This window comes from Syngnathus leptorhynchus, chromosome 1 (genome assembly GCF_054491065.1).
Source record: "Syngnathus leptorhynchus isolate UIUO chromosome 1, UIUO_Slep, whole genome shotgun sequence".
In the NCBI taxonomy this organism is placed as follows: Eukaryota; Metazoa; Chordata; class Actinopteri; order Syngnathiformes; family Syngnathidae; genus Syngnathus; species Syngnathus leptorhynchus.
Genome location: NC_141195.1, coordinates 21408282 through 21420938, shown reverse-complemented (window position 1 = coordinate 21420938; position 12657 = coordinate 21408282). Strand labels below are relative to the sequence as shown.

The 12657-nt window shown below is 40.4% G+C and overlaps 1 protein-coding gene across 2 annotated transcripts in view; it reads right to left on the bottom strand.

Moving 5' to 3' along the window:
* The window catches only part of LOC147062665 (partitioning defective 3 homolog B-like), a 79596-nt gene that overhangs the window by 34022 nt on the left and 32917 nt on the right, over positions 1 to 12657 (bottom strand). The window contains exons 14-17 of one of the 2 annotated variants that reach the window (XM_085911176.1): positions 9798 to 9897; positions 7808 to 7955; positions 7034 to 7110; positions 5577 to 5621 (exon numbers count right to left, since the gene is read on the bottom strand). In XM_085911176.1, the coding sequence (XP_085767302.1) occupies positions 5577 to 5621; positions 7034 to 7110; positions 7808 to 7955; positions 9798 to 9897 (370 nt within the window). The remainder of the gene's footprint in view (positions 1 to 5576; positions 5622 to 7033; positions 7111 to 7807; positions 7956 to 9797; positions 9898 to 12657) is intronic. The other variant, XM_085911261.1, reaches the window with a different exon arrangement.

The window sequence follows — 12657 nt, the reverse complement described above, 5'->3', positions numbered from 1 at the left end:
TGAGGGGGTGGATGAAGCGCACAGCTGATGAATAGAGAGGAACCTGAAAAAAGAACTTCTCTTACTCAAGCAACTAGTTAGGTAGGGTAGGACAACGTAAGAAACAGTGCGTGCTTTTTGAACGGTGAGAATTTCATCATTTTAACATTTTCTTGAAAGGATGACATGAATCATGGCATTGACGATTTTTTTTGTTGAAGTAGAAGCTTTAAAGGGCTTAAAAAGGACCAAAAAAGTGAAACTGAAAACACGACGGAGTCAAAGGAGGTGGAGAGTAGGGATATAAGCACAGTGCCTTTTAAGTCTTGTATTGACTTTCTGCGAGGAAGTGGGATTTGCGGGGAAGAAGGGGTTATAAATAGAGAGGGGGAGCGTTCAAGAATAAAACGCTCAATTTGAGAGGCAGGATTTGTGTCACAAATGTAATTATGGCTGTCCAGCTTGCAGCCTGATAGAATTAAGCTCCTTCCAAGCACACTTCTGCACTATTTGGAAAAATACATCACAGTGTGCGGGTGTATTTTTCCAAAATCTTAATTTTTGATGGGGGGGGGGGGCTTTGAAGTCATAATATTCCAGACAGATTAGCAGTGTGTACCCTTGGCTCTGTGAGGACAAAGGCTAACCCTAACCTGAAATCCAATTCACTTTTGCTCAGGTCTTTGCAAGCCTGTGCATGTGTGTCAGGTGGTTAAGGTTGGTGTTAAATGAATAATGAGGCTTTAATAGGATGGCTGAGTGCCGGAGTTATCGTCCGCTCGATCCAGTGGAGGGTGAAATCAGCGTTCATCACGTATCGTTGGTCACTGCCAGTGGATCCTCTCATGGATTGTGTTTGCATCATGTCCACCTGATTGCCAGCGATTCAAGCCAGCGTACAAATTTGATAAGCAGCCTCACAGCCGATCAGAACCAGGATGACGGGCAGTGGCCTTGACAGCTGTAACAAGTTCAAGCCAGGCTCAACAGGCACTGCTGTCTTTTTACATATGAATCGAACGGAATGGCTTTATTGTCATTATACAGCAGGTATCCAACAAAACTGGGAATATGCATGTTTTATGTGACCAGGGTTGTTCCAGTGATTTCCGATTCACCTTGTGGAGCTCATCCTAATTCCATTCTGGCAGAATCTTTGAAGGTATTGTTCCCCTTCCATATACGTAACTTAATTGTATCTGAGGAGGGTTTTATGGTGTTAAAGGATCTCTACAATGGAAAAGTCACCGTTTTAATGTTCTACTGTATTTCCAAAAGATGAATCTCTTGAGTTCCTACCCTAACCACCAAGTGTGAAATTAAACAATCTTTTGTTATCTGCCTATTCCAGAAAATTCATCTCTGGGCAAGTCGTTCCGGACTGCTGCTTCCCGATCACATAACGCTGGGTCTAATTTACATAATAACCACCCGTTCTTCAAGTTTCTCCACCAGCTAGACTTGGTGTGGATCTCGAAATACTTTCTAGCAGACTACACTGTCTGAGGGGCACCCCATCTTTCAAGTCTGCTCCTATGAGTAAAAACTTTTTGGCTTTGCCGACGATCAATTTCATTTCGCACTTAAGACTCCCACAATTAGAAACTCTTCTTTACCTACTCAATCTTCTAGCTTCATCTTCAGTTGTCAATCTAAATCCACTGTTACCCCAGCAGTAATGCATGGGGTGTCCAGACAACCACTTGCGTGATCAAACAGATTTTATTTCTGTAGGAACAAATGCACGTCTTAATCATATGATTACTGCTACACTGCCATATGTGACTGAAAGACTGCCATGGTTACACGAAAGTGTGTGTGAGTGACTGAGCGTTAAAACAATGAGAAGATCAGTCCTGACCAAATTCTAGGTCAAAAACACCTGGCAGAAAGGACGGCTGGACATCTCAATAATATTCGATAAGTACCTGATGAGTACTTGATGTGTGGTTGCAAAAGTAATGAAAGTTTCAGGAACATAAACTAAATGCAAAATTCTGGTTTCTGACAAATTCCACAGACGGAGTTACGACTCTTGTATAAAAACAAGTGGAATACTCCAAACCGCAACGCATGGACGTCATGTCGCTAATGGCCATCATTTCCACTTATTCCTTTCTGCTGTCAATAAAAAACATTATACTCATGTGTTTCACCACACTAATAAAGTTAAAATCATGAAATTGACAAAGTGAATAAGATTTAATATTTGGTGACATAACCCTTACTTGCAATGACTGCATCAAGCCTGCGTCTTGTTGACTTCACCAGATTGTTCCTTTCTTCATTTGAAACACTTTTGTAACCCTCTACTACTCTCGTTTGGCAGGGTTCCTGCAGTTAGTTTCAATTTAAATTTAAGATTTTTAAGACTTAAAAAACAAACCAAAAAAGTTAAAACCCATATTGGTAAAAAGAAAAAAAAGGTTAATGTATCTTTTACTCAACTGAACTTTGTTGAATTTACATTTCCTCATGTCGCTAATATGATGGAATGAGGATGGCCTAGTGCCACTGAAGAGTGACGTTGCGCACTTTACAGCAAGTACGTAAATGACCTTGTTTCATTTTGAAGTGAGGCAGAGCTGCAGAGAATGGCGTGCTCTCCAGATTGTGGATTGCCAGGCTAGTCAACATTTCCATCTCAAGTGATTTGAATGTAATTAAGCAGCAGCCACACAAATATATTTGAGAGACACATCAGAAAAACAAAAACACAAGAAGGAAAAAAGAAGGTACTCCTAAATTGTGTATACTGGTGGCATCCAGCAAACAATGCTTCGTACAAGGCCACTTCTGTCAAGTGGCGTGCTTGTCAACACATTTCCAATTCAAGTTAAGGGCAATCCCAAGTGCATCATTCAGTGGCAACACTTCATCACTTATCACTCATTTGACAAACTACTTAAGTCCAGAGAAGCTGCTGTGATAATAATGGTGTCTTTCGGTTTACTTTTTGGTACATAGGCACCAGAAGTATTTCAGCCATATCTATGTAAATGGCTCAAATAACTGCAGAGTGCATACACACCTTTTCGGAAGCATTAGCCAATTGAAACAATGGTACACACAAACACAAAATTACGTATAAATATTTGATTGTTAGGATTACACAAACTATCCCATTTCCATTTGATTTTTGATGCAGGTCTTGATTCAATGTAGTTAACCGTAGAGTAGGGAAATTGGTATCAAGCTAGGTGTACAATTTAATCAATATGTATTCAATTAGGGTTAGTATGTCTGCTTAATAGTTGAGAGATTAAAAGTTTGAATGTGAGGCCTTTGCCCCATGCTTGCCTGTATTTCTTTTGGGAACATGCATTCCAGAAACACAAATTTTAGATAAACTAAAATTCCTGTAAGGTGTATCCCACCTCTCACCGAAAGAATTAGGATAAGCACCTTAAATAAAAATCAGTGGATGGATGGGTGTACTTAATTGTACGGTAGCTTTGATTGTGAAATTGGCCTTCATTATGCAGGGACACACAAGCAGCTAGGCCTAGTCGATGCGTAGCGAACAATCAACACAGTAGTTCACAATTTCAACCCCCAGCGGCCTGAACACACCAGAAGGAAAGGGAGGTGGAAGCCGGATACTGTGCTCTTAAACTCTCATTGTCATGGGTGGACAAGTCACCGGATTATCTTCAGCTAAACATGGCATATAAACTGAACTGGTTGCCCGAAGACAGCCATTCACGCTCACATTCACACTAATAGGCTATTTGGAGTCTTCAACTAAACCGATCTGTTTTGAGAATGCCGGAGGAAGACAAACTCTGAGCAAATTCAAATATCACGCAAAAAGGTGAGAGCTGAGATTCAAACTCAGAATCAGTGATTGGAAGGCAAATGCACCACCGTTTTTTGACCCATAAAAAAACACTGATGTCTAGCTGCCAAAAGAGACAGAGAAAGAAGAAATGATATTGAATTAAGTGATGTGTCATCATTACACTTTTGGCTAAAAGGCAAACACTCAAAGGAAAAAGAAAAAAACTGCGCCGATGTCAACCTTGTAGCTAAAATGTCACAAATCTGTGAGCGAAAGAAATCAATGTATTTGAAAGTGAAATACAAATGAGGAAAAAAAAACTGAGAAATCAAAATGAATGAACTAGGGAGGAGGGGGAGGAGGAAAAAGAGATGAGTGGAGCACTTCCGCCTGAGAGGAAAAGAGGGTTTTAGCCAGATTAAAGGAAGCAAGGCAGGCCTTTTAAGACTATCCATCTAATGAAATATGTCAAACCCATAAAAAACTCTGAGGCCATTTGGGAGGGGGGGGGGATGGGGTAGCACAGGAAGCCTGCCCAATGCGCTGTGTCAGCAAAAAAGAGAAACGCGCAAAAGCACTGTCAATATGCATTTGCAAAGACGTCAGCAGGAGATGAGAGAAAAACAACACGAGTGGAATGCTACAGAGTATAAATAGACACATTTATTTATTGGGGGTCGCTGAGTTACGGGCAGTGATAAGACATTCCAGGAAAATCATAGCAGTGGAGATGGCGGGGGGGAGTTGGTAGAAGAAAGGTAGGAGGATGAGGAGAAGGATGAGGCGGAGGAAGAGGTGGAAGAGGAGGAGAAGGCAAAGCTACTGTACTTGTGCTACTACTGAGTAGAAGGCCTTTGAGGTCAGCGACAGTGTTAAGGGCATGCGTATTTCACCAGCAACAATTTGTTGCTGCATGTGTTACATAAAACCAAGATGGAAATAAGTGGAGATATAACACCTTTAAAGAATATTGAGATCTTTCAATATTTTCCTTAAAAGGCCAAGCTAGACCAATCCATCGTCAGCCAAATGTGACAGACGTCTATCCCCTGTGGCATTGTCCCTCCTGTTGAGTTGGGAAAAATGACAAAAATACACTACAACAGACAGGCGAGGACGTGTGTGAGATGAAATATCCATTCGTACCAGTTAAACAGTAGCAGAAAAAGCCAACCGAAAAACTCTTTGGGTGGGCGGCATATAAAAACGTAGACATTTGAGATTCGTCACTTCCAGATCTTTGATTCAGCGAGGCTGATTCACCAGCTAATATTCGCGAGTGATCAAATGTCCTAACGTTACAACGTCAATTGAACACGCTGAATCGGCCAGAAACGCTGAACAGATGCTTCCCAACGAAATCCGATGTGAGAGATACATTAACCAGACGGCGCAAATTGATGCCCGCACGTTGCCTGGCGTCAGATTGGTCTAGCTCGGCCTTAACCTCTTACCATTCTTGTTTTGTATGTCTGATTTAAGTGCTTGTTGAGCCTTAAGATATGATTGTATCTTAAAATCTTGGGCATTATTCAAATCTCCAGGAACTCCGCTTTTTACCGTTGTATCACTTGACTGAGCAAGTAGCCACCAGGTGGTACAAATTCCCCTGCAAATTCGGTCGTACTGTGTCAGGCACAAGTGAAAGTGAAGTCTGCGGGATACAACCTTCGCTTGTTGATGTACCACAAAAGCAGCAGAGCAACAACCCCAGAGCATGTGGCTGCCCCCTTTAATCGAATCGAAGCTCAGCGCCACCGGTTAGTCAGTCAGCCAACAATCAGCTAATGAGTTAATGATTTGATATGTAACTCACCCTTTCTATGTCCAGCCAATGATCTCACATTACTCTCATCTGCCACTAGAACACACAGAAAAAACAAAAAAGACCAAATGTTTCCCCATCTTGTAAAACTAGTCCAACATTTCATTATAGTGTGAGTCAGGAAGTTTCTGCTACAACTAGTGCGAAAAACAATGGCCAAAGCATAAAATACAGATAAAACAGCATTGTGACTGAGAGATCAAATGGGATGAGTGCGACATTAGCTGTTATAAAAAGGAAAACAAAAAGTGAAAAGGAAACAGTCATCCTGCTAAGTGGCACCCAATTTAGCCCAACAAGATTGCTGGTAGCCACCACATGGGGTCCACTAAAGGAGATAATAATAGGTTTTCATTGAGCTGCTTTTGCTCTGAAATCATCATTTGAATTTTTTATGAGGTCAATTTTCCCAGGGGGTCGATTACTAGGAAAAAGCAGAACTGAAAGAGGCTGAAATGATACCAAGTTTTAAGTGAGGGCAGTCGTGTTGTACACGACTACGGAAACACAATGCCATCAAGGTAAATTGTCATTCATAAAGTAATGACAAAAGAAATACGATGATTTGTGTTCTTGTACCACAGTAGTAGGTTCAAATTGGAAACACTCCTTTGGTCTGCAGCTTATCGTACACACAAATACTTACAATATGGAGGCGTCAGCTCATATTGTTTCTATGTCTGGTTATGAACAGCAGCATATTAAAACACGACCAGGACTTGCACTAGTCATCGTGCCTGGTGTGTTTTGATAAGTATGTATTTATGCTTTGGTCGATACACTTGAAGCTTAAGGCATTCAAGGTCAACGGAAGGGAGTGCCTCTGGTTCGGGCAAGTGCTATTTAATAAAAGCCAATCTATACCAGAGCGCTGATAAAGCTGAACATGAGACCGCAAAGCCTAAAAGGTGCTCAAGAGTGGCGGAAGGTTTCTGCTTCAGTCAAGACCTGATAGAGAAGTGGAGATATTACATAGGGGAAACACAAACACTAAAAATGGCCAAAGATTGCAAGCGAAAGGCGAGGTGGACAGGGCCTCAATGGGGCAGGAGAAAGTGAGTGAGTGTGATAAGACCACCCTTGTCCATAATGAAAGGCAATCAAGCTTGGGTGGCGGAGGCCTATGCTGCAGGAAGAAAGCCAATCCGCCCAACCTAATGAACCAGGATTGGAAAACAGAGTCATAGCAAATAGTGACAGAGGAGCGGCTTTCACACTGAGCGATGGCTGAAGAGAGGGGGGAAAAAAAAGAGAACCAATATTTCACAAAGATGAATCTAACAGGGTCTTGGTGAGAACAACAAAATTGTAAAACAAGAAAAAAAAGAGACGGCGAGGGTCACGGAACGTCAATACGATGAGCTAACCTTAGTTTTTACTTTATACCCAACACATGCACACACAGAAACGCTGTGTACTGATCCAGAGGTGCTGGTACGTGATCTTACCCAGGTCCATGCTTTTGGATCCTCTATTTCGAAGCATCTTCTCCTTGTTGGTCTTTTGGGCATCCGTGGAATGCTCACTGCAAAACAGACACCTATGTTCAAAAGCTTTATCAAGATGACAGTAAAAAGATACCAAGGCTGCCCTCAACAAGGAAATGAATTCAATATAAAATCCACCACAAATCGGACGAAAGATAATATATAGAGACAAACAAACTGCATGAGGCCACCTGTTGGGTGGAAGAAAGTTTTGAACTTTTCAACCCACAGAAAAAGGTCTGTGATTATTTGCAAACCCTCTAAATGCTCCACCCCACTGCTTTGATGGTTCCACAATATGGACAGGTTTCCATGTTTGGCCAAGTTGTGCAAACATTACATGGCTCTCCCAGTGACAAATACACAAGAGGATTTATGTCCTCTGGATGTCGATACGATCGTGTGACATTTATGCTCTTCTTTTGTAACGTATGTTTTAGAAAATAAATAAATGGAGCTATTCCTTGTCATACAGATTCATGCAAATCATTCAATCCTTCTGTAATCCTTTTCAGAATTTTGTGTCACTCAGTGAATAAAACTAGTTAAGTTGCTAATATTTTGTTGAACTTTCCTACTGTGTGAGTTTAGGTTGGCATGGCCATGAACCCCAAAATATATACATATTAACAAAGGTACATCAATTTGCAACTACACAGTGCTCGGGCACGAATAACTCCAGCCTTGTGTGTGATTTAATAGTGATGATTGCACAGTGTGATGTGTTGGGTTCACCTGTAGCGAGAGCGAGTGAGAGCTGAGTCTCTAATCATTTCTTCCACTGTTCTTGGGGAAGAGCCGTTGCGGAAGCCTTCTTGAGAGTCTTCCTGATTGTTGCCATAGAGACCATGGGTGCCATTGGTGGTTGCAACAGGATACAAAGCTAAAGAAAAAACAATATTTAATTTTGTGAGTTTTCCTCACAAGTTATCATTGAAAATAAAATATAAGTAGCACACAAACAGAAACCAAAAAAAGCCCCTGCCTCGAACTTGAACTTTAGTTGAGGTTAAAGAAAAGGAAAACAACACTCCTCAAAAAACAAGATCAATCACTAGACACAAAAAGACACTTTTAAATAAACAAAAAATGATACACTGAAAGTGGGATGTGGAGGATCAACACAGTGCAAGCTTACGTAATTACAAAAAAAGAATCCAAACAAAGGCATTAAACAACCTCAACCAACTAAAACACTAGAGAATGATTTCCATGCAAAAGTATCACTCAAACTCAACATTTCCATAAATCCCCTTTGTGTTTATTAAATAAAATTTCTGCCATAATCTGATGGACAACTGACAATGAGGAGAGGATCACCATGTCCCAACAGACAGACATGAGGATGGAAAATAAATAATGTAATCAAATCAATCTGTGAAGCTTTTTTCCGCTGTGTTTATTTTCTTTGATGACACACATGTCGCACAACTATTTATGCAAATCAGCCAATTACACCGACATTATAATTCCAAGGTCAGATCTTTTTCTCACACGAGAACTTCAGGGGGGAAAAAAAAAAAAAAACACTGGCAGTGACTTTTTCTTTTGCCAATAGAAATACTCTCGGGTGAGCCTTTGATCCATGAGCGCAGATGGCACTGGAGACAGAGATGTGTCCCCCTCCGTTTCATAAAGACCACGATCCGTTCCCTTCACTTTTGCCACATAAGGCGACACGAATCTTCAGTAAAACAGAGGATTAAGCTTCCTCTTCCATTGGGACAGACACAGACCCTGCTTAGTAGATGATGTGCTACAACTAGTCATGTGTTTACATCGTACAAAAAAATGTAGAAATTGGTCCCTCTCAGTTCGAATTTTAATCAACCCTCTTCCAAAAATAGGATCTCTAACTCAGCCAATAATATTGCAGTGAGGCTGCTTTTATGTATTTCCGGCCATAACGACAGCCAGACGAGCAATCAGGTGCAATACTGCTTTTTCTTTCTTTTTTAAGCAATTGTGTTGTGGCAAAAATTGCCAATCTTGTAAGACTGAAGTAATTGTATGTTTATCCTAAATTTACATTTATATTTTGTTAATGTGTTTTGTTAATTTATTACAAGTATTAATAATCCTGCGTTTGTTCTTTACGGCCAACTCGCTTCTCGATTTGAATTACCACCCAATCGTGCACAGCACTATTATATATATATATATATATATATATATATATATATATATATATATATATATATATATATATTTATTATTTTTTATTTTTGTTATTCTTAGAAAATTGATCCACCACCCTCCCACACTTCCAAAATCCCATCTGCGCCTTTGCTTAGACGTAATACTGCTTGAAAGAAATGTAATATATTGGCTAAATGGGCACATAGAAGGTTGTGGGTAGTCCGAAATCATGTTGGTTTCACAGAGTATTCTGAATTGTCCAAAGATGGAATTTGAGTGTGAATGATTGTCTATTCTGTGATTGACAGGTGATCAGTACAGGGTCTACCCAGTCTCTTGTGACCCTGATTTGGATAGGCGAGACTGAAAAATGAATGGTTGTCGAGTCCTAATGTGGAGCATAAAAACGCTTGAATGGCTGCTCAAGTGGCGTTAAAAAAAATAAAAAAATTAAAAAAACTGTCAGTCAAAAGCCACCACAAACACATGCTGACACACATGCTGTGCACACACAGTCGCACATAACGGAAGCACACAAACCCTAAGTGTTGTGACAGTTCAGATGGAGAGTCAAACGTTCACTCACCACTGCTGGCACCGCCATACGAATACTTGTCAGTGAGACTGCTGCCTTCGAGCTCGGAGGGTCTAGAAGCCCCCTGGTAGGCACGGTGACGCTGAGGCTCCTGAAAAACAAAATACAAAGAAGATAACAAAAGCTGATAAACATGGATATTAAAGGCTCATATCCAAAAATATGTGCAGCATGCAAACCAAATGTGACTTATAAAAAATGTATGATGTTGACTAAAACATCACAAGATTAAAGTTACTCATTTTATTACCCAGTAGGATTAGATGAGTGCTGTTTATTCCTTCTGTTGATTGCATTTCAGACGATGACTGAATATATGTAAATAATGTGAATCAGGGAACACATTTGATGCTTGGAAGAAATTTTTGAAGTTCACATTTATTTCTGGTACCCAAACTTGCATTTAGATTTGCATTTGGTGACATTCGCCATAATTTAAATGATTACTTCACACTGCCTGTCAATTGTGATTTGGCGAGCAGGGAGCAAAGCTTTTTGATGGACAAGAAGATTTAGAGCACGTCTATGTATATTTAGGTGACCCGAAATTTTGGAATACATTTATACCTTTCATTCAAAAAGCACACAGATGTTCACGGGGAGGCTCCATAGAAATTTGGAAGGAGCTCTTTGCCCTACAACTTTGATAAGAAGATACTTTTAAAGATTATGATCATAAATAAATGCTAAAAAAAACAACTAATCAGATGAGACACTTAAATGTTTTTCTCTGTGCTGCATTTCATATCATCAATATGTGCACTGTCAACTAAACTTACCCATCATTAAAATCCAGTTAGAGTATTCCAAAAAGTGTACACTTGTCCATTGTGACAAACAACCAATGGGTGTGGAGCACATCCACTCTTTGGTGGAGATAATAAACATGTACCTGCACTTAATTCAAAGACCGATAATAAGCATCCCTGCAGAGGTCCTAATTCTTGCTGGTCCCCGCTCAACACAACATAAAGCAATTAAGATTATTTTTCCCACGGACTGACTGACGCACACCACCACCACAACAACAACAAAGGAACCTTCCACCTTCTGAAGATGGAGATACGGGGATTGATGGAGGATTAAATACGCTTCTCCCGGACAAATAGATGTGCAGCTGTCACAAACAGTACAGAACAAGCCATATAATAATGAAAGGTTTGCCTATCACAAGAGTCCCAAGGGTATCATTATTAACTACTGTATCTGCTGTCAATCACTTTTCAGATGGTTGGAAAATTTGTGACAGTACCACTGACACCTTAATCATCGCCTTCTCGTGCCCCGCAAACAGACAGCCAGAGGCAAAGCAGACGGCTCACCTTCAAAGTGTGTCTCATTCCCACTACCATACGTAAACAGGGGGGGGGATCCATCTATTAGGCTGGCTGCAACCTCCAGCCACATGTATACATACAATAGACATCTGGAGGCTTACTGTGGATATAAGTTTACACACCCATGTTCAAATGCTAGACTTTTTTAATATAACAAACAAGACTAAAATAGATATATATTTTTAATTAAATGTATTTATTTATTTATTTATTTATTTATTTATTTATGTATTTATTACTGACTTTCTTATTTCTTTGTGTGTCTTGGCATGTGAAGAAATTGACAATAAAGCAGACTTTGACTGACTTTTAAAAAATGTTTTATGGCATCAATGTACCTCATTTTCCTGTTTTTTTATTTTTACGATGAGTCTGGGTGTCTGAAGATTTGTCTGAAGGGTTTTTGAGTGTGCAAAACCAGTAGATGTGAAACATGATCTACTCTCTGGGCACACCCAGATTAGCTAAAGAGGTAATCTGTCTGGGTGTGTCAACCGGGGAAACAGGCAATATAGCTCCGCAATCAATTTTGTGTGGTTCGAAATAAATGTGCAAAATAGTTAAGTAGATGCAAACGGATGAATCTAGCATACAAAAATTAGCTTGAAAATCATCAGTGCTACCTAAAATGCAAAACCTTCGCTTAAATAGGGCGGTAGTTCACGGGCAACATGCCCACCAACGATTCGCACAGTCTGTTAAACCGAACATGCAATTTAGCACCCACTATTGTGGAGCTTAGTAAATCAGGCTCTAATTGTTACGAGTGTGCATACCAAAGGGAATAATGCAAAGGCAAAAAAAAAAGCAGGAAGGCAGACAGAACAGAACAAAGTAGCTTTTAATAAGCAAAGAGTGCAAATGAAGAAACTACGGTTGAAAACCCAGGGAAACATAAAGCAGCATGCAGGAGTCTTTGGATTACCTTTATTAAAAGAGGAAAGTCAGGCAGGTGAAATGAAAATCTGAGTACATTGTGCTGTAGCAATACAGAGATCAACAGAAGGCTTGATTTTCATTCGAGGCAAAAATGAAGAGAAAAGGCTAGAGGCTACAGACAAGAGTGATGTGAGAGGGTGATGAGGAAAATTACCAGCAAAGATCATTTCCATGCATTAAAACAAGTGGACAGGAGAGGAGTTGAATACAAAGCCAAGAAGTATTTACGCAAGCTTCTATATGGGCAATGTAAATACACACATCCACGACTTCACACGTACATTAATAATCAGAGTCCCCCAGAGAGCCCCAGGTGACGATGTCGAGTGTGGTTGTGTGCATAGTAATGCAAGTGTGTCTCTTTGTATCTCTGAGTGTTTGTTTCACTGCTGTGCATGGGTGGGTCACCATACATCTGGCTTGCCATTGCCCTGATGTCTTCTGTGTACGCGTTGAAGCTGCCGTGAGTGTGACCGTGAGGGGGGCTGTAATCGTATGTGTCGATTTCTGGTTGCACGTATGTGTCTTCTTGTGTGCGGCTGTACTCCATGTTTCTCATTGCTTCCGTCCTTCTC